A 22077-nucleotide genomic window follows, 5' to 3' on the forward strand; every position below is an offset into this window, starting at 1 on the left:
TAAATCTAAATTTTCGAAAGTCATCCAAATGATTTATGTGTATGAATTGCACTTTTAGTGCATAAACGAAGAAAACTCTCGATGGTTCATCCGGACGGAGAAACAAACATACCCTAAGTTTGTTTGTACAAAATAGAGCTTATGTCTTCAGTCTTGTCCTTTTTTTTTATATATCGCTTTATTTATTCATGTTAATCGCTTCTGATTCATGCTGATGTATACAATGATGCATGGATTTAGGGTGGAGAGAGTACATTCAATCTCTAAAGCTTGTATTTACAGTCATGGAAAGAGGCATGGAGACTTCCAAGATCATGAATTAACAGAAATCCAACACACACAAAAAAAGTGAGCTAGTAATGGATTTAGTAGGTTATAAACGATGAAACCATGAAAGGTGAGAAACTTGGAGAGGTCAGTTACTGATGTCCCCATGAAATACATAGGTCCACTTTGACACCATGAAGTAGTTTTGAAAGGGTCAGAGTAATTGTTACCCTAATAGGAGGCTGAGACACTTGGAGAGGTCAATTATTTGAACATCCGAGTTTTGCTATTGAAAAACTCTGTTTTATATCTGAGGTTATGGGGGGGGGGGGGGGGGGGGGGGGGGGGGGGGGGGGGCATCAAAGAGAAACCAAAACTTGTTGAAGACAGTTCAGTGATCGTTAAGTTGCAAGGAGAGAGTAATATGTGTGAAGTACTTTGCTGTTTTTGGCCATGAAATAGCTCGAGAGAAGAGAAATTCGTTCTTGTGACCAATAAGTGTTTCGCTTGTTCATTTTACTACTTTTCACGGAATGTTTGTTTATACATTGTGGTCAAACTCAGATTTGATATTTGTAGTACTCAATGGAATCAACCATTATACAACACCATAGAGTTAAGACTTAACAACCAGTTAACCAAATGCTGTTGTAAGATATAAAATCTGGAAACGAAACACTGATTCAGAAGCTTGAGATGTTAGATTCAAAAATCAATTAGATACAGTGGCTTCTTCTTTTTGGCATCAATCAAGCCAGTGACTTTTTTTTTAACAAAAAAATAGCAGTAGGAAAGGGAGGAAAACAAACAAGAGAGTCAACGTTTTAGTGGCATTTGTAACCAAAGAGATGATGTATCAAGCAAAGCTTTCACAAACCCATTTTTCCTGAATTTTTCATCTTTAAATCTGATCATCTGGGCAGCTGAACAATGCTTGATTTAACCACAGCTTCACCGTCTCTCTTGCGAAAGTTACCTACTCAGAAACCCAATATATGAATGAGCAGTGTGTCTTAGTGATCTATCATTGTTTTGAATAAATGAGAGAGAGAAGCAAGTAACCTCTTCTGGAGATAAGATGGATACGAGAACGAGGACCTTGGAACATCCAACTGTCTTCTTCCAGTGATTTAACCTCTTTCTCTAGCTCTCCCATCAAATCAGTTTTCAAAACTGCATCATAATACCCAAAATATTTGTTGATCCTCTCATGTCCCCTAGTTATTTCTGAGTAATTAGCAGAGAGTACCAAACAAGGTACAAAGATGATTCTAAGGATCCAATTCAAAGACGCAATCCCAAATCTATGAGAAATTCGGCTCCATAGTAAAGCGAAAACACATCGAAGGGAAAGAGAGAGAGAGAGAGACCTCGCATGGCTTCGTCCTTTCGGTCCTGCATAGAAGGAATATCCGGTGGAAATGGGAAATCGTCTAGTCCAGCTGCGGCTCCGCTGCTTCCACCGCCTCCTGCTACGGCTGTTGTCGATACCGATGAATGAGCTGGAGATGCGCCGTTCATCACCCTACTTCCTCAATCCGATATCGGAAATATTCCCTTTCCAAAAAGTAGGAAGTTTCGGATTGGACCAGACAGTAAAATCAAACTGAAATAAAGTTCGTGATGGACTTTTTTTTCGAGAAAAAGACTAGATATCACCAAACCAAGTTTTTCTTTCCAAAATAGTACTCAAGTATCAAACTCACAAAAATAGGTTTCATTAAAGAGGTAAATATACATTTATACCCATTGGGTTAATTAATCCAAACTTTAGGATTTAGAGTTAAAGAGTGGGGTTTTGGAATTAGGCTTTAAAATTTTATAAAAAATAAATACTAAAATAAAAAATAAAAAATTTAAAAACAGTTTCAAAAAGTATTTTTAAATTAAAAAAAGAAAATTTGAAAAAAAAAATAAAAAAAAAAAGATTTCGAAAAAAAAGATTTCGAAAAAAAAATTTATAAAAATTTCGAATCTGAAAAAATATAATCTGAAACTATAAAAAAATTTCTTTTTTTATTTTATTTATTTTTATTTTATTTATTTTTATTTATTTTTGTTTGTTTATTTAATATTAAACCAAGGGTATTAGGGATATTTTACCCTTTAATGAATGTCATTTTTGTGACTTTCTCCTTCTAATGCTATTTTTGAGACATAAACTTTAAATGGTGCTATTATTGACAATTGCCCTTTTTTTTTCTTTTGATCATTCTCAAGTAATTTTATACTAAACATTTATTTCCTTTTCATTTTAAAATTATTAAAATATTATTATTACATATATTAAATTAAGATGTATACACTCACACTTATTAAGAAATTATCTTTAACATTTCTCTTATCAATTTCATCTATCTATATTATTAAAACAGAACATTGTGCTATACTTAACATTTATTTTGTAAATTTTTAAATTAAATACATATTTCTACTTTATAATTAAATCTGAAATAAATCAAAAATATTCTTTTCCTTATTCTACTATTTATGTTTCCAAATAATATACTTCTTTCTTTATACTATTATCTATGTTTACAAACAACACTATAATTAATTTTATGTCCAAACAATATAAAATATTATAAATTATATTTTAGTAATTGCTAACAATTTTATTTCACATTATTTAAATAGATTAAAAATTGAAAAAAATCCAATAATTTATAAAAACAGAAAATAAATATAACTTATTTTAACAGGTTTAAATACTACAAAAACATTTCAATCAATAAAAAAATCAATTAAAGTACCATATTATTATGAAAAATGTTATACATTGTACAATAAACCAAAATAATTATGAAAAATGTTCAAAATATATGTTATCTAAAGAAAACTTCTTAACACTAATTGTTAAAAAATAATTTAAACTGATTATAATATAAATTATTAACAAGATAAATTACACAATACAATTATAATAAAATTAATTAAGCTATATAAAATGAGTAATATGATTAGGCATGGGCATAAAATTTGAAACCTGAGATCCGAACGAAACCCGAACCAAAAAATATGATCCTTTATCCGATCCGAAATGTAAAAATACCCGAACGGGTTTTGTAGGGTGGTACGAAACATAACCAAACCCGAAGTGTTCTTAACCGAATCCGAATGGGTAACCCAAAAAAATCCGAAATTAAAAGTCAATATAAATATTTGAAATATATATATAAGCATTTCAAATACTCAATTCAATATTTATGTTGATATGATATGATATGGAAAAAGTTAAATTTAAATAAATACCTTATAAACTTAATTAGGTATAAATAAGTACTTTATAAATTTGTTTGTTTAAATAACAAGTCTATTCTATTTATAAGGCAGTGGATATTATTTACAAACGGTATTGTTTTTATGCTTGATTTAACATTTTATCGTTATTTATCAATTTGATGTGTGTTGGATTAAATTCTATTCAATATAAGTGTTTTTTATGTTTTACTTTTAATTTTGTCTTTTATTTCGGATATATCCCAAGAGCCAACAGTCCCGATCAGTACATAAACATGTTACCTGTGTGAAAACATACATCAACTAGTACAAAATTTAATTTTCATACGCGAACTTTCAAAATTTAGTTTTATCATACATTGACTTAATTTTCGTTAGTCAAACGTTGAGTTGCCGTTAACCAGTAACAGAAAATCGGCTAATTCCTACATCAACAGAGACCAATGGTCCAGATCAAAACATAAACATTTTACCTGTGCAAAAACATACATCAACTAATACAAACTTTAAATTCAATACGTGAACTTTCGAAAACTACTTTTAACATATACTAAAGCTTGACATGCGCGTCCGCGCGGATATTTGTTGTTAATTTTTTATAAATTGTTTAATGACGTTCCTAAATATAAAAAATTTTGTTCATTTTTATGTTCCTACACATAAAAACCAAACCCATCCGGATCTGGAAAGCCCCTATTTGAATCCTACCAGAAAATTTATAATACCCGAACAAAACATAATTTCAAAACCCAAAAAAAACTCAATATCCGAAAAAACCAATCCATACACAACCGCATATCTGATATACATATCTTAATGAAGTAGTTAAGAAGTATAAAAATGTAAAAGATATAATTAAACACTTAAATATAGGTAAGTTTTGTTTTATATTTCTATAAGACATGCTGTCAAATTATTTGGAAAAAATGCAATTGATAAAGTAATTAAGTTGAGTGAAAATGAGAAAAGAAAAGATGTAATAAATCTGTTGAAAATAATGTTAGTTTTATTTTGTACTTAAATTTAATAAAATAGATTTACCTAATTTTCACTATTCAAATAATACTGAAATTAAATTGTCTGTCACGTGTTGATTAAGTAAATATTTTATTGTATTATGTGATAATTAAAGCATAGTACGTAGTAATTGACAGAGATAAATGAGAATGTTTAGCTTATCGAAAATATTCTCTTTTCTCTTTGTTCAATTTTGTCTTCTTTCGTTTTCTCGGTGTTGGTGTTTTCTGTTATTGAAAAAGTTGAAGAAAAAAATTAAAGAGAAAAGCTAACTAATGAATTACACGAGAAAGAAATCGTTTTACCTACATGATTTATTTTTTTCTCATTAAATTACTACGTAATATAGTTTAGTTACCACATAATACAATAAAACCTTACTTAATCAATACTTGACAGACAATTTATCTTCGATATTATTTGACTAGTGGAAATTAGGTAAATGTCAAGCTTTAGCGTATGTCAAAACCAGATTTCAAAAGTTCATGTATTTAACTTAAATTTTGTATTAGTTACTGTATGTTTTTCCACAAGTGAAGTGTTTATGTATTGATGTGTATTATTGGTTCCTGTTGATGTAGGAATTAGCTGATTGTCTATTACCGGTTAACGACAACTCAACATTTGACTAACGGAAATTAGGTCAATGTATGATAAAACCAAATTTAGAAAGTTGATGTATGAAAATTAAATTATATACTAGTTGATGTATGTTTTCGCAAAGGTAACATGTTTATGTACTGATCAGGACCGTTGACATTTGTTGATGTAGGAATTGGCCGATTTTCCAATAAGTGAGATATAATTTACACCAACTTTACTGGTGTAACAATACGATTCCGAATCGATGCATTTATTCACTATTACTCTATTCTTACTTTACTCTTTTTTCTCTTTATATATGCTTGTTGGGGAGGAAGAAAGTGAGTGAACGAAGTTTCCGATACTATCGGAGATTGAAGAACAACTTTTTCAGATAGAGGAAGATGCCACGGGAGAGTAGGGATGTCAAATGAGCTTAATGACCATGGGTTAGCCAAGACCAAATCCAAATGGTCTGATCATATCAGACCCAAAAATTAAATTTGTCCAATTGGACTGACACCAATTAACATCAAATTAGATGGGCTAAAACCATTTTGACATGGACATCAAATAAACCTAAAAATATAGATTTTTTTAAGTTGTGAAAAAATAAAAAAAATCAGAAAATTAAAAACATGTTTTCCGGCCAAATTTGCAAAACCAGAAATCACGTTTTCCCGCCAAAACTGCAAAACTAAATTTCTCACAAAATCACATTTTCCTGCCAAAACCGCAAAATTATGTTTTCCCGCCAAAACCGTAAAATTACGTTTTTCCGTCAAGACTTTAAAATCATGTTTTCCCGCCAAAACCGAAAAACATGTTTTCCCGCCATAACCGCAAAACCACGTTTTCCCGCCAAAACCGCAAAATCATGTTTTCTCGCCAAAACCGTGAAATCACGTTTTCGGCAAATTTTCAAAATCAGATTTTCTCGTTAAAATCGTAAAATCACATTTCTCTCACTGTATATGTTTTTTCTTGCCAACAAATGTCTATTCAATTACTCAAACTTGAGGTGGTGTGGGTAACCAAACCAGAATAGAACAATCAATAAACACAAAGATATATGTGAAATGAGCAAGCAGTCGTAGCTAGCAAATCAACAATTTTGTTTTGCACCATTGGAATGTAGGAGATCTTGAAGTCCGAGAAGCAATTCTGAAAAGTTTGAATGACATCCAGCTCTGTTGAGAAGTTTGGCCAAACTTGTGGGTTCTTTATCATTGCAATCATGTCCTTCCAATCTGTACCAAAACTCTGACATGACGAATATTGTAGCATGCTCTCCATTGCCCATCTTAGCGCTTCCAGTTCTGAGTGCAATGCCGACTCACGGCTTCTTAAGTTTCGCGTCCCCATAAGTTGGATCTTTCCCATATTATCCTTATATACCCATCCACTTCCACTGAATTGAACTGTAGAGGTCCATGAACCATCCACCATACAAATATTACCCAAGCTTAAGACTTGTGGTCCTTCAACAATATGTGCATGTGGGGGAGCAAGTATTGTCTCATTTGCATTGTACCAAGCTTGAGACTCACTCTCTGCATACCTGACAAGGTCCAATGGGTCCCTATCTATACTTGTGAATAGCTTATCATTCATAGCCTTCCAAATATACCAGATTATCCAAAGATAAAGATCCCTATCATGTTCCGGCTCCAGAATAATGTTCTTCTTCCAAAAAAGATAGTCCATATTGGCATAAATACTCGAGATAGAAAATGTTTGTGGGCTTGGCGTAGTTGATGATAATGCCCATGCATGTAAGGCCGGTGGGCATTCAAAGATCGCATGATTAACAATTTCTTCTCGTTCTCCACATTTGGACAATAGTTATCACATCGCATATTGCGGCGGACCAGATTCCTTGTGAGTGCTACATGCCCTGTAATTAATTGCCATATAAGATGACATATCTTCTGAGGTGCATTTACTTGTCAAGCAAAGGCTTGGAGTTTGGTTATACTGGGCTCTAGAGCTTCATTTTCTTCATCATTTTCAGTATATTTCTAGCCACCCAATATCCAAACTTGACCGTATATTGACCATGTAGCTCCAGCAAAAAGTATCACAATGATGAGTAGGGCTAATAGACAACCTCCAAATCATTGGTATATCCTCATGATCAACATATTGTTCCAGTAGTTGAACATCCCATTCTTTTGATTCAAAATTAATAAGGCCACTGACGGTCATTTTAGATGTACAACTAAGGCCATGGGTGAGCCAGCCTGGCTCGTGTTGAGGGAATTAATAGATCCTCCCACACATTAATTTTGTATCCTGATTGCACTTTGTTTCTGATACCCATAAGTAATAACTTCCTTGTCTCAGTAATTCTCGTCCACACATAAGATGGGTTGTCCACTGGGCATATTTGCAAAGGCGAGCTCGTTTGATAGTATTTTTCCCGTAATACTCTTGCCACTAGTGAATCTGGAAATTGAATAAGACCCTAAAGCTTCTTTACTAGAAGTGCTAGGTTGAATTCATGGATCATACGGAAACCAATTCCTCCCTCCTCTCTCGATACACACAACTTTTCCCATTTTACCCAGTGAATTCATCTTTTTGGTTGATTTGAGCTCCACCAAAATTGTGCAATGACACTTGAAAGGTTTTCACATATCTCTAGTGGAAGCAATAAACTGGACATGACCTATGTCAGAAGAGCTAACAAAATAGATTTGATTAGTACTTCCTTCCCTCCTTTTGATAACCATCTACCAGTCCAACCATTCACTATGTGTAGAATTTTTTCCTTTAAGAAAGCAAATAGCTTACACTTGGATCCAATAATATCCTCTGGAATTCCACAGTAAGAACCCATTCCACCTTCATTTTGGATTCCAAGTGTATCTTTAATCTGATGCCTATCATTTGCTGGAATCCTCTTACCAAAGAATAAGGAGGATTTGTCAAAGTTGATACATTGACCTGATGCTTGTCCATATTTCCTGACTACTTTCATAACTTCTTCATATTTACGGGACTCCGCCTTACATAAGAAAAGGATATCATCAGGAAAGAAAAGGTGAGATACCGAGGGGCTAGCGCGTGAAACCCGCATCCCCGTTATCTTTCCTTGATTCTCTGCATGTTTAAAAAGGCTAACGAGCGCTTCCGTGCATAGACGTAAACCTCTTTCCGGGACAATGTTTCCCCTTGGCTCTCCACTCATAGGAACCTTGTATTTGACCGAGGTGATGCATCTCATAATTCAGTCAATCCATATCTCTGAAAAAACCCATTTTTTTGCATGGCTACCTCAATGAATTACCATTCCATCCTATCGTATGCTTTACTCATATCCGTTTTTACGGCCATTCTCTTAACTCTTCCACCTGGCTTGATTCTCAACGCATGGAACATCTCTTGAGCTATCATGATATTATCTGTAATATGTCTTCTAACAACAAGGCTAACTGGGTTTCAGATATCCGTTGTGAAAGGACCTTCTTTAATCTTTGGGATAAGATCTGATTTTGTAGCTTACATTGCATAGACTAATAGGTCTAAACTTTGTCATCTCATTTGTCTTAATCGTCTTAGGGATTAGGCATATATTTGTATCATTTAGCCCTTGAGCCATTGTTCCTTCAAAAAGAAATTGATTAACCATACGAGTTAATCTTCTTTTACAGTATCTCAAAACTTCTGGTAGAAGAGGGATGTCATTCCATCTGGTCCTAGGGCTTTTTCTGGCTGTATAGCGAAAATTGCTAGTTTAACCTCCCACTCAGTTACCGGTGCTGTAAGATCCTCATTTATTGTCCCAGTGATCGTTGTCGAGACCTCAGCTAATGCATCTGCTATATCCTATGGGCTGGATGACTCAAATATTTGCCTAAAATAGCTAGGATCAATGGCTACTACTCCCTCCTCACCCTCAACCATATTTCCATTTTCATCTAAAAGTTGTGTGATCCTACTCATCGCTCTTCTTTGCTTTGTTAGCGCAGGAAAATATTTTGAGTTCCTATCGCCTTCTCTTAACCAGAGAACCCTTCTTTTTTGTCTCCAAAACATCTCTTCTGCCTTAAAAGCAGTAGATAGTTCCTTTAAAGCCTCTGCTATTTCCTCTGAAGTAGCATCATCATTCGAATATAGATTCTCCACCTTCTCCTTGAGCTCTTCCACTACCTTTTCTGAATTCAGGTTGTTCTACCTCCTCCATTGGCCCAAGGCTTTTCGACAACTAGCAATATGTTCCATTATATTCGCTTCAGGACCCAAATCATCTGATTTCCATCCATCAAGAATGACTTGCCTTAGTTCCTCATTATCCAACTAACCTTTATCAAATTTGAATTTTTTAGCTGTTTTAATTGGTTTTGTGATGTACCTTTCGTCTCCATTATCCATTGCGTCTATCTACTGCCTCTCCAACCCCAGTTCGAAATGCTATAAAGAAGAGAAAAGTTAAGGGTATGGAAACAAGAATAAATTAATTTATCTTGTCTAGCAATTAGGTCAACTATGTTGTTGTCCACATCTCACATCCCGCGGATAACTTTTGAATATGTAAAATTGATCCAAGATCTTGATGAATTTATGGTGTACACTTGGGGATGGATGGCTTATCAATTTTTGGTTACATCCCTTGTTCGGGGATGAAATCGCACTGAGAATGTCTCCCCTTTAAAGAGGTTGTGGTTCAGAATTTGCATGTTGTAGTGCTAGATTATATGACAGTGAAGGTGATACAACATTAGAAGAAGTTGAGATGGATTCTAAAGCTTCTGCCCGAGCGAATAAACTTTCAGCAATTTTAAAATTAAGTGTCATGTCAGCAACTTTCAGCAATGTTAGAGATCTCGACATCGAATGTCAGGTTAGTGTCTTCCTTTTTAAACTTTTATGATTATGATTGAGTTTCAGCTACCGGAACTTTCACAAACTCAATCACAGATGTAAAGAATCAATAAATCAATGTAATTGCACTTTGTATAAAGAATCAATTGAGAATCGCTGGTTTAACCCAGACGAGTTCTCCTCAAGTCTCGCGAGTCGCGACTCAATCCAAAATACAAAGCTATCTTTCCCGAGAGGACGATCATGTGCTTTTATACTTGATTCTTGTTCAACTGCAAAGTTGGTAAAGCAAGTAGAGTATCTCCTCAATGCCAGCTCAGCAAATGAAGACTTCACCAAGCTTATCAGATTAACTCATGTAACCTCAGAGCAAAGGTAACCGTTTTGTTTTGGTGACACTGTATCTTACTACTATAAATCTCCAAGTAATCTTGTTAAACCATTCAGTTAACCTTACCATGTTTCTGTATCAGATAGCCATAAATAAATACTAAAATGATTTGTTTCAAGTTCAACTAGATACTGTGTCATGAATAAGTACACTCTTGACATAACACAAAACGCATATGTACTGACCCATATATTTGATGCGTAGGTGGAAGTGAAATTTGTATTCGATGATCCATCCAAAAACTGCTGTGTGTGGGTACATATCTTAGGTGGTCTGATGAAGTAGATGATGTGTTGGTAGATAAAACAGGGAGTTTTATTGGCGAGGGTTTTGTTTTTCAGAAATAAATGTTTAAAGGTTGTCTTATTGGTGCGGACTTGGTGTGTTCAACGATGAAAAAGAAGCAAAAGGAAAAAGGGGAAGCTAAAGAATCAGATAGAAATTCTAGTGATTCAGGTTAAATTAAACGAGTCTGTCTAACATTAGTTATGTGTATGGATTTCTCCCCGTAATCTTTGTTACTGAATTTCACAATCAACATTGTAAATTATGATTTCATTGATTAGACCAAGAACACCCATGAATGTCACCCTCATTTTCTTTCGTTTTGATAAAATGCAAATCATATTAGTACCAGAGGCAAATGTTCGATTACAAGAAGCATTAGCAGAGAGCTAGCCTAAAAAAAAGAACCCCAAGGAGTTGCTACAATAGATTAGACTTGTTTGAACAGGTTAGGACTTAGTTACCCAGTAAACCAAGCTGATAATAGGAGCTGAGAACACTCTTTACGGTGCCTTTTTAGGGGTTTATGTTGTTTACTTTTCTGTGAGACCGTAAGTACAAAGCCAAGCAGCATATCTTTGGCCTCCACAATTGGCGTGCATGTTAATGATAGATGTGCCTAAGGCTAAGACACAGACACAGTCTCCACTTTATACTGGTGCGCATGTAAGTAAGCATACCGTTTCCAAAAAATTCCCAGATCGAACCGGACTTTCGACTTAAGTATTATTTTGATGCGAAGTACATAATTTTTTTTTGTAGATTAGTGTTCATAGAAACTAAAAATAGTAAATGACAAATCAGGGAAGAGCCACGGTGAAGAAATTTCAACCCCACAAATCATCAAATGCGGCAGAATTAATGGCCTTAGAGAACTCCTGAAAATTAATCCGGCCGTCTCCGTCGCTATCAGCCTCCTTAATCATCCCTGTTAATTCCGCCACCGTCAAGGCATGGCCAAGCCTAGCCATGGAATGAGCCAACTCCTTCGCAGTGATAAACCCATTACCATCAGTATCGAATATCCTGAACAACCGGAGAAGCTGCTCCTCCGTGTAAGGAGTCCTCGTTTTCTCTTCTGTAAGAAGCTCCGGCGAGACCAAAGACACGAACTCTGGGAACTCCACGAGTCCGTTACTTTTAGTGTCAGCTTTGTCGATCAGTGTCTCAAATTGGTCTGGACTCGGTTTAAGCCCGAGTGCTCGGAGAAGTGATCCGAGCTCGAGCTGTGTTAAGCTTCCGTCTTTGTTCCGGTCGAATGAACGGAAAATCTCCCGGAGCTCATTGATTTGCTCTTCGTCTAACTTCTTGGAGACTTTGTGACTCATAATCACTTGCGTAATCTATACGTTTTCTTATGTTTTAAATCTGAGAAAAACACAAACGGAAACTTTTGTGTTTTGTAGTATATTCAGTTATTAAAAAATGTGACAGATAGGTTTCAGATATGGGAAATTGGATTAGATTCAACGACAAAGGCAAGGTCTTGTTCTTTGGCTCCTTTTTTGGTGGATCTTCCTTTTTACTAGGGTCCAAACTTAAACTTGTTTTAACCCAAAAATAATAATCATAATAAAACTTGTTTTATAGTTTTACTAGATTTTGATTTGCGCTTTCAAAGCACGAGATTATTCCTTTGTTGATTAAATTGATAGCTTTTATAAAAAAAATTTTTGGTCAAAAGTTTTTATAAATTTTTTAAGTTTTTATTATAAAGTATAGAATTTATAAGAGTTATATTATAATGTTTTTCATAAATTTGTGTCAATCATTTATTTGTTATTATTCAATAGATTATAATTTTGGACGGCATAGAGAATATTTACTTGTGCTATAAATGATACTTTTAGTTTAAAGTCTTAAATTTTATATGAATTTTATTTTCTTGTAATAACAAACATAATTGTGAATGTTTAGCTATTGATCTTAAATTTATAAAAAGTAGATTATGTTTTTAGTCGAAACAAATACATTTTAAATATATTCAGTGTTTGAAACTGAAAAAGTATTTCAATAGAAACTACATTCTCAACCGTATTATAATGCATATTAGTAATTCAAAAAATCGTATTCTTTTATTTTAATAAGATACTCATTGTATTTTTGGAGACTATATGATATAACAATTTATGAACTAAGCATAAGATTAAGATATTAAATACTTTTTAATCGTATATTATAAAATATGGTTATTATTATAAAATGACCTCTCTATCAAAAGAAAAATGAATATATTATTATGTTCGCATAATGTTGGTTATTGCTAGTAGTTTCAAAAAAAAAGAGCTTAAAATAGTTCACTGTAGACCACAAAAAATGTATGTTGCTTATATTTAGGAATGAAATTTGTTCATATAAAATGTACATGATTTTGTATATACAAAGTACTCTATTTTGTATATTCGGCGTTATCCACCGTATTTTGATCAAAAGTTGAAGATGAAATTACGGTACTTAATAAAAAGGTAAAAATGATACAAATCTTCAGTGACTTATAATACAAAGTATATTGATTTTTTTTTAGGATTTATGGGGTAGAATATAGTTTTGTGAATAAATTAAAATAATCAAAGCTAAAATTATTTTAATCATTGATACTAAAGTAAATATATCATTATTCTAAATTATTTTGGTTCTTCTATAATCAAATACTTTAGTTTCATTAGTTCTAAAAAATAGTCTGCCATGTCATAAAGTTTGTCTAACGTCTAGAGGTCTCATATGCACACACTAACGTCTCATCCAAGTCAAGAACTACATGTAACCACATCTTCGGTTCTAAGACCTACTTCAACACTACCAATAGCTATTACAGTACATTTCTTGATTGCTCATACCCAGACTCAGCCAAATGATACACCAAGGAACTTTTAAAGGTTCCCTTAATATATTTCACAAAGAACTTTCACCATGAAGTATAAATGGAGAAAACCAAACTAAATGGAGAAAACCAAACAAAACTAAACTAAACCAAACTAAAGGTTCCCTTAATATATAGCACGATAACTCAAATTGAAGTGTTGAAAAACAAGAATTTGCTTAATGTTTTATAATTGTTTGTTTACTGAAATATATTTCTAAAATTTATACTTCTACTAAAACTTACGGCATTGTTCTTTGGGTTCTCAACTTTTCATTTAATTTTTCATCATAATATTATATTTCATCTGTTTGTATTGAGATAATGAAATAGCGCATGAAAAATGACTTACCAATTTAATTGTCGTGTTAATACTTCTACGTTAATTATATTATTATATATACTAGGGGCGTAGTCTTGCGCAAGCACGGGGTCGTGGATGTTGTTTTTACTCTATCTAAATCTGGGGAGATGTTTGTGAAGTTGGTGATTCTTCAAGATTTGTAATGTAATATGGTTGAGGTGGAGTGATGAACTGTGCTACTTTTTTGTGGTTGGTGTTGTGTATTTGTTGTGTAGGCAGAGTAGTGTACATTGTTGGATTTATTTGATGGTGTATTTATTTTCAAATAATGTTTATATTCTCAAAATTGGTAGATATTTGTGTTACTTCTTTGTAATTTGTAATTGGCCGTAATTTGTGTGAAAATTGGATACGGTAAGTGTAAGAGGTTGTTGGGCTTTAATTGCCGAAAATGTAGCAAACATTTTTCTATAAAGATAAAATTTACAGGTCGTACCGATATTGGGTCTGTAAGGCCAATTCGTAAGAAAACGTAAGAAAAATGTTGGTGGTGATCTTGCCGCCTTTATGTAGCTCATAAGTTGTTTCTGAATTTTATTGTTGTTCATGTGTTTGACTGCGTTATTTTGTTGGAATAATACATATATTAAGTTCGGGTTTAGCTGAATTTACTTTTATAATCAAATTATAAATTTGTAATGTATTACTGATACTCAATTTTGTATTGATAAAAACTGGCTTCTTTCATTGTAAAACTAAATTTAAGCATATAAGGGCTGTTTAGATTGGCATTTGTCTTTGATAAGAAAAAATGAATGGAATCTGCCTAATCTTTGATGTACAACATTTGTTTGGTACAATTATAAAAATAGACACTGGGCTCGAGCATGATTCACCATTTTCTCCTATTGTGATGTTTAACTGTCTTCATCTCATTATTCTTCTTAATTGACATAAAGCCATCAAAGAAAAATAGCACGAAGTACATTACAACTTCTATGTTATTCTTTCTTACAACTACTGTATTCCAAGGTCTCTCTTTTGAATGCATTTACTCTATTTTGTATGTATATTTTGATGAGGGGCAATCTGAAATGGTGGTCATCCCCAATTCCTATCTATAGTGACTAAACTAACATATATAATTTATTGGTACAATTATAATTCAAATGTATATTGTCAACTAAAGATGATTCTCAGGTATCTCTCTTGATCATAAATTCATAACTCTTGTACTTTTCTAAAATGCAAAGAAATTTGAAAAATATAGAAAAGTACTATCTAAATGACAACATGAAGCATCGAGGAAAGAAAAACAAACAAATGTCAATGAAAGTTGAGCTTAAGATTTTATTAAGATTGTAAGCAACAGAGGTTTCTCTGAGCTAATAGATACTATGAATTCCTAATATGTACAGAACATGATCATGATCTAATTGCTTCTTTTTCTAGCATCATGTACCATACCCATTTCTATTGACTATTGTACCTACTATGTGTCAACCTTCTCGTTGTCATATCTGAACGAATTTGCCAATATCACCAGCGACTGTGCATTCTTGTATCAGACTTGAGCTTCTTATGAGACAGCTAGAAGACAAAAAAAACACATTTTTGAATATCGTAAATGTATGAGAAGAAAAACCTTAGAAAGGAAAAACTCTGTAAGAGAGTTGTCGATAAGAATAGATTGACCTTGCATTCTAGATAGATGTTTCTTCACTTTGCCTTCACATCCTCGACAGTGACAGTGAAGAGACACTTTAAGAACAACCACCTGCTTTTCCAAAACAAACACACAACAAAATCAACCCTCAAATCTCTCTTTGTTTTACACTCAAGCTCTACTCTACTTAACTTGCCTAGTTGTCTGAACCAGAAAAAAATTCTTTTTCTCTTCCACGGCAGTATTAGAGCGTCTTCTTACCTCGGAAAATTCACCTTCCTTCGCTACAACCGTATCCTTACCCGAAGACTCATATAAAGAATCCGAGTCGGTTCCAATTTCAGGTGAAGGAGTCCGACAAGGCCCCCAAACACACTTAGACACACAGACGTGTCCCTGCGTAGTTGTAAAGTGGCTAGTTTGGAAATCGGTAGTAGTTGTTCTAATAAAGAGACAACAACCTAAAAACTCAGTTGGGATAGGGACATCAAATACAGATAAATCAAATTCTCACCTCTCTGCTTTGTGTCTGTTAAGTTTTGGGTTTGAAGCTGATGATGACTTGAAACATTTATATTGTTACATCTTCCCAAAATTTCTATGAGGATATTGATGATCAAGCTCTATATTATGATACTGAAACAAATAACTCAAAAAATAAAGATACAAAAGTCTTATCTAAGGTCTCAGTATCTAAACCAAAGTCAAATGTTTTTCATCTCTTAATCTTGTTCCAGTAAAATTAAAATACATAAAAATCAAACATGGCTGAAATCAAACAGATAAACTGAGTAGAAGCCAACCAACTATTGGTATGTGGTATTGAGAGAAAGGCTGCTTTCTCAAATTTAATGTTCTCCTGAGTGGCTTTTTACTTTTGCTTGAAGGCATCATGTATACCATTGGAAAAGATACGGCGTTGAAGTGATGTTTCTTAGGAGATATTGGGAATCGTGTCTCCACAAGGCAGAGAGCTTTGTAATATGAGATGAGAAGTTCTCTCCGGGCGGAGAGAGACAGATCGGTGACGCTTTGTATATCGGAGCGGAGGCTCTTTTAGGGTTTCTAGATCATCTTCTAGAAGCTGTGCTTCGCGCTCGGAGTAAGTGAAAGCAATGTAGTTGCAGAGAGGAGAGGACGGTAGTGATCGAGTGAGTTTGTCTTCTTCTCGTTAATGGCGAGCATCAGATTAGAGAGCGCCGACGAAGCCATGGCGGATCATAAGATTCTGATGATCGCTCTTCCGATTGCTTATGGAAACCCAAAGGATCACTCTGTTTCTCAGATGAGTCCTAAGCGATGGAAACCCATTAAAGAGGAAGATTAAGGAGTAAGGACCAAACATGCCTACTGAGCCATTTCTTTTTACTAGGTGCGTATACCCCGCGCAAGCGCGGGGTCGTTGATGGAAGTGTTGCTTTACGTAATGAAAGTCAAGGTTGTTCCCCTCTAGCAATTTTCCATGAAATTTTTGTACTTCTTAGCTTGAGGTGGGTTCTGAACCAAAGGCTTGAGATTGAGATCCTTCGCTACAAAGTAATCGTCAAAAAGTGATGTTGAGGTCCTTGCAAGTGAGGATGGTGTTGTAGTCACAATTGCTTGTAGCTTTATTATCATTAGATGAGAAAAAGTTAATCATTCATCATGATCAGAGAAATTATATAATCGAAACAGGAAATACATACGAACTACGACCAAAAAAATTCTAACCGGAAGCTTAAGAGTGCTAGAGTAATCCAAACAATATTGCTTTCGGTCAAATTTTGGATCAACGAAAACATGTTCTTGCCGAAAAAATCCAATATTTTCTCCATTTGGTAAGATTCATCTGCATTATCACATGATGCTTGTCATAATGATTCCAATAAAACAGCAGAAGGAAAAAAAAATATTTTAACTGTCACTTTTCATGATTTACAAATATTAAAATATAGCAAGAAATTAATCATAAATCTTACCATAGACAGTGCACCTTACAGCTCCAGTATTAACCATGCCAATAAGCACATTGCTGGTTTTGATCTCAAGAAACAGAAGTTTCTCAACCTCGAGTTGAAAATAGTAAGGAAGGAATTTAAAAAAAATACAGTGAGGAAAAGCAAATGAGAATACAGATCTGTTTAGGGAATTGTTATGAGGGCTGCAGGCGTTGTAAGCCACACATTTATAGTAGTCAGACGATGATAGCTGAAACAGTAGAAAAGAGAATCTGTTGAGAAAGTATTCATCTTTAGTAGTAGTTAAGAAGAGTAATAATAACAATTCATGTGGAAGATGTAGAGTGAATATAGACAGTTAGAAAAGCAGTAGAACAGGTTGCATTTGGATTCTCTTTGTTTAAGGGAAGTGACTTGTGAGAGTAGTGAAGCACTGAAGATTGTATAAAGCTCTCCAGATTCTACTCCATGATCTACTGAGTATCCGCATAGCATGTTTCCTATGTATTCTCGATTTGATCTTGCATCAGGGCCTTCATGTGATCTTATAATCATCTAAAGACGGTAAAAATAAACACATTAAAGTTTATATAATCACAAATGAAAACATTATTAGAAGCTTTACATTTACCTTTTAAGTTCGATTGTTTTAGAAAACTCTCAGTGCAATCAGCTCCCTAAAGAAGTCCCTTATAATTACTTTCGCTCAGACCATCAGCCATCCACAGACACGACCATAAAACATGGTTAAGAGTTATATTCCCATCATCATTCTCACCAACTTGTCTCATGTCAACCTTGTCAAGTTCTTCTAATGAACCCAACAATAAAGTGCTATCTTCATGGACCCGAGAGGAGCTTTGAAAGAGGCCTTCATGAGTTGTGTAGACACCATCTGATAGTACATATGCCATAGGTAACGTTTTGAAACAATCGATACACCTGGAATGTAGCACTGGACCGTGTTCACCGTATCTGTCACATGTCTCTTTCAAGAAACCAAACTCTTCTGCAGAAACTCTTGTTTCTAAGCTTCCTCTAAGTAAAAATACCCTCTTAGGCATCAGAATTTGTAGTTATCACCAAACTAAATTGAACGTGAGAAATAAATCACCAAACTAAATTGAACGTGGGTCCCACAACTTGCTGAAGGCGTAAAACTGTTATTAGAACGCATAGATAATGAAAAGAACCCTAACTCATGTTAAACGAAGACAGTTTACAATATGGAAAAACTATAATTGTTTTTTTTTCATATAACGTGATGAACCTCATTTAAAAATAAAACTCATAATACATTTGTAGGCCCGGCCCACAGAGAAAACCGAAGAAGCAAAGGTTTCCGACCTTCATAAATATATATTAGTTTCGGCCATCAATGTACAAAGTATCCTTTAGTTCAGTGGTATAAATGTTGTAGTTTATATCTCAATAATCTTGGTTCGAGCCACAGACTTGACACTTTTTCACACTTTTTAAAAGTGGGACCCACCAAAATGCTGACGTGTCGGCTCAGGAGGAGAGAAACTCTCCTATTATATTATAGATTTTTGTAACCAAATCCATTTCATAAATAATAAAACTCATTATTACATTCTTAATATAATTACATTAATTTTTTTTCATATTTTATTAAGTTTAACAATTTCATTTATTATATTACCTTAATAATACATCACATCATTAATTATATTACTATAATAATAATAGTGTAGATTTTTATTTATTAGTTAATCAATATTAACTTTGTGCCAATTATAAAAATAAAAAATGTAAATAAATGGGTTTTGCATATGGTTAAACGTTTGGTTTAGTTTTTTTTACTTTAACTTTTTTTTTTTAGTTTCAATCGGTAAAAAATTACGTAGCCAAAAATATAATTCAAAAACATGTTTTTGTGAATAAAATAATAAATTAAATCAAAATATTAAAAATGTATTACGTTTATTGTCACTTAATTTTTTTACTAAATAAAAAATTCTTTCTATTTCACTTAGTTTAGCCAAACACATAGAAAGTGTCATTTTTATTAGTTTATAAAATCAGTTAGGCATGAACATTGGCTATCCATTTATGTACGGATTGTTCATTTCGAGTATCTTTTTTTTTTGAAATTAGGCTCCGCTTGAATATTATAAATTTATGTGTGAATTTGAATTGGGTGCTTCTGGGTCTGGATGAATTCGGTTCTGATGTATAGGAACCTAAAAATATCTAAGCAACAAATATATTTGAAACGTGTTCGGATATTTGTACTAAAAATAACCATATTATATGATTTGTTCCATGTCTTTTGAATACAATTAGTTATATATTACGACCGATCTACAAAATATATAACATTAATTATGAAAAAAAAATCAATGTATAAAAATCTAAGAACCAATATTTGTGCGGGTGTGTAGGGTCAATCTCTAGTCTCCCTTATTAAAGTAGTAGTACTTTTAAGAAGCGTTTAGAAGCGTAAAAAAAGAATATAATATTTTTTGAAAAGATGAATAGCAGTATATTAAGAAAAAAAAGTAATGGGCTTATGTTATTAAGAAAAATTGAAAGTTCATTATATTATGAGAACTTTATATCTCGGTCAGCCTTAAAATATACGAAAATGGCTCAATCTAATTAACTAAAAAATCTTTTGTCTAAAATAATCATAAAATAAAAATTTAACTTTATATACATATTTCAAATAAAAATATTAATTTAAAATTGATTTATATCAAAATTGATTCAAAAATATACATATATTCAAAAAATTGATTTTTAACTAAAATATTTTCCAATAACTATTATAAAAATGTTTTAAATATATATAAGATAAATACAATATGAAGCCCAATTCCAAACACCAACTTAAATTATGGTTTTTTATTTTTCATTAAGTTTTAAAAATATAATATATATATATGATTATTTATATGATGGTAGGTATAAAATACTAGTCGATGTGCTAGAATCTGTGATGTGCTAGTCGATGGTGAGTGGAGATTTCGTAGATGTCGTGACCATTTCCTTCAAGATCTGGTTCATGACATTCGAGAGCTCCCACTAAATTTGACTGCAAACGTGCCTGACGGGGTGTTATGGAGAGATGGAGACGACACCTATAGCAGCAGGTTTAACTCCAAGAACACTTGGAATAATATTAGAAAGAAGAAGGATCAAGTAATGTGGAGTCGGCTGATTTGGTTTCAGCAAGGAGTGCCGAGATTTGCTTTCATCACGTGGTTGGCTGTAAGAGACAGGCTATCAACTGGACATCGCACTGCACAGTGGGGTCAAGCACAATATTGTCTCTACTGTGGGGAGCCAGACGAAACCCGAGACCACCTATTCTTTGCTTGTCCGTAAACATTCACACTTTGGCTCAAGGTTACAGGAAACTTATTTGGCATGGATCCGGATCCTGATTGGGATACTACCATCACGAGGCTCTTGACAGGTCACTATGATCGGCTTACATTTATTCTGCTCAGACTTGTGCTGCAGGTTACTGTCTACTACATTTGGAGAGAACGGAATGAGAGACTCCACAACCATGTTTCAAAGCCGGTTGAGCATATTGCTAGACTGGTAGACAAGACGGTTCGAAACTGTATAACGTCTACGCGTTATTACTCAAGGCCAAGGTTGCAAGGTCTGATGCAAAGGTGGTTTGGAGCTCATGATACTTAGTTTGGCTGTTTACTCACATTATTCAGTTGTAACCACATAGGCTTGTACATATATTCTTTCTAGTATGATCAATAAATTTGAAATTTCATCAAAAAAATAAAATACTATTAATTATATGATTAATTATATGATGGCACATATAAACTACATTAATTATATGATAAAAGATATATGATATATATATTAGTGACATGAAAAATAAATAGCAAAATGTTTTTAAAAAAATATGGAATATTATGTTATACTTAAAAAAAATAACATTTAATAGAAAGTATATAACACTGTCTACTCACAACAAATATATATTTATATAAAATATAATATAAACACCCATGCGGCTGCACGAATCAAAATCTGGTCTCATATATATTAAAGGAGAAGCATTACAACATTTGAGGTAGTCATGTGTTATCACCATAATGAGTCTTAGAATCTTTAGAGAATTAGGTTCGTTCATCTAAATACATAATATGTTTTTATTAAACTAACTATAAATTCATTATTAATGTTTTTCATTCTTTTCTTAAATAAAAATTACTGAATTTTCTAATGTGGCTAAAGTATATATATGAAAATTAATGATTTTGAATAGTAAAGATTTGATAAAAATTAGTCTTTTCTCCATCATATTTTTTAAAATTTTAAATTAAAAATTTTAATTATACAACTACATTAACCATATAATAAAAATTTAGATTTTTCTGTATATGTTATATTTTGATTTTTTTTAAACGAATATAAATTACTAAAACTATTAAAAGTCTCACATTCAAATTTTTGTGATCCATGGTTTAAATTATTTTATAATACAACTGATTACAAAATCATATAAGTAAAAAATATCATTTAATAAATATGAAGTGTAAAAGATTTATATATATATATATACTAAACTAAGCTATATACCATATAAAATATATAAATATTTTAATTTTAAAGACAAAATTTGAACAATATTTTTGATAAAAGCTATTGAACAAATATTGACAACTTAATATTTTAATTTTAAACTTAGCCTTCAACTTT

At 32.9% G+C, this 22077-nt stretch overlaps 2 protein-coding genes across 3 annotated transcripts; both read right to left on the reverse strand.

Annotated features, from left to right (window-relative positions):
* Positions 1–901: 901 nt before the first annotated feature.
* On the reverse strand, positions 902–1910 carry LOC103847757 (protein SAMBA). The gene is made up of 3 exons (XM_009124838.3): positions 1638–1910; positions 1330–1440; positions 902–1243 (listed from the first exon to the last, which is right to left on the reverse strand). The coding sequence occupies exons 1-3, from the start codon at positions 1786–1788 to the stop codon at positions 1179–1181; spliced, it is 327 nt and encodes a 108-aa protein (XP_009123086.1). The 5' UTR covers positions 1789–1910; the 3' UTR covers positions 902–1178.
* Positions 1911–3567: 1657 nt separating this feature from the next.
* On the reverse strand, positions 3568–19105 carry LOC103847758 (probable calcium-binding protein CML17). Of its 2 annotated transcripts, none has more exons than XM_033292279.1 (2): positions 18008–19105; positions 3568–17931 (listed from the first exon to the last, which is right to left on the reverse strand). In XM_033292279.1, the coding sequence occupies exon 2, from the start codon at positions 11935–11937 to the stop codon at positions 11437–11439; it is 501 nt and encodes a 166-aa protein (XP_033148170.1). In that variant the 5' UTR covers positions 11938–17931; positions 18008–19105; the 3' UTR covers positions 3568–11436. The 2 variants fall into 2 exon arrangements, with proteins under 2 accessions (XP_033148170.1, XP_033148171.1); XM_033292280.1 differs by having other exon boundaries at positions 3568–15835; positions 15954–19105.
* Positions 19106–22077: the final 2972 nt, after the last annotated feature.

Source organism: Brassica rapa, chromosome A05 (assembly GCF_000309985.2).
Source record: "Brassica rapa cultivar Chiifu-401-42 chromosome A05, CAAS_Brap_v3.01, whole genome shotgun sequence".
In the NCBI taxonomy this organism is placed as follows: Eukaryota; Viridiplantae; Streptophyta; class Magnoliopsida; order Brassicales; family Brassicaceae; genus Brassica; species Brassica rapa.

What these genes read in the sequence shown, in the direction of transcription:
- LOC103847757 (XM_009124838.3), bottom strand. Translation starts at nt 1,788, where the DNA reads ATGAACGGCGCATCTCCAGCTCATTCATCGGTATCGACAACAGCCGTA. An exon ending in AAAGGACGAAGCCATGCGAG is followed by an intron (nt 1,441 to 1,637) that starts GTCTCTCTCTCT and finishes ATTATGATGCAG; the next exon opens with TTTTGAAAACTGATTTGATG. An exon ending in CCATCTTATCTCCAGAAGAG is followed by an intron (nt 1,244 to 1,329) that starts GTTACTTGCTTC and finishes GTTTCTGAGTAG; the next exon opens with GTAACTTTCGCAAGAGAGAC.
- LOC103847758 (XM_033292279.1), bottom strand. Translation starts at nt 11,937, where the DNA reads ATGAGTCACAAAGTCTCCAAGAAGTTAGACGAAGAGCAAATCAATGAG.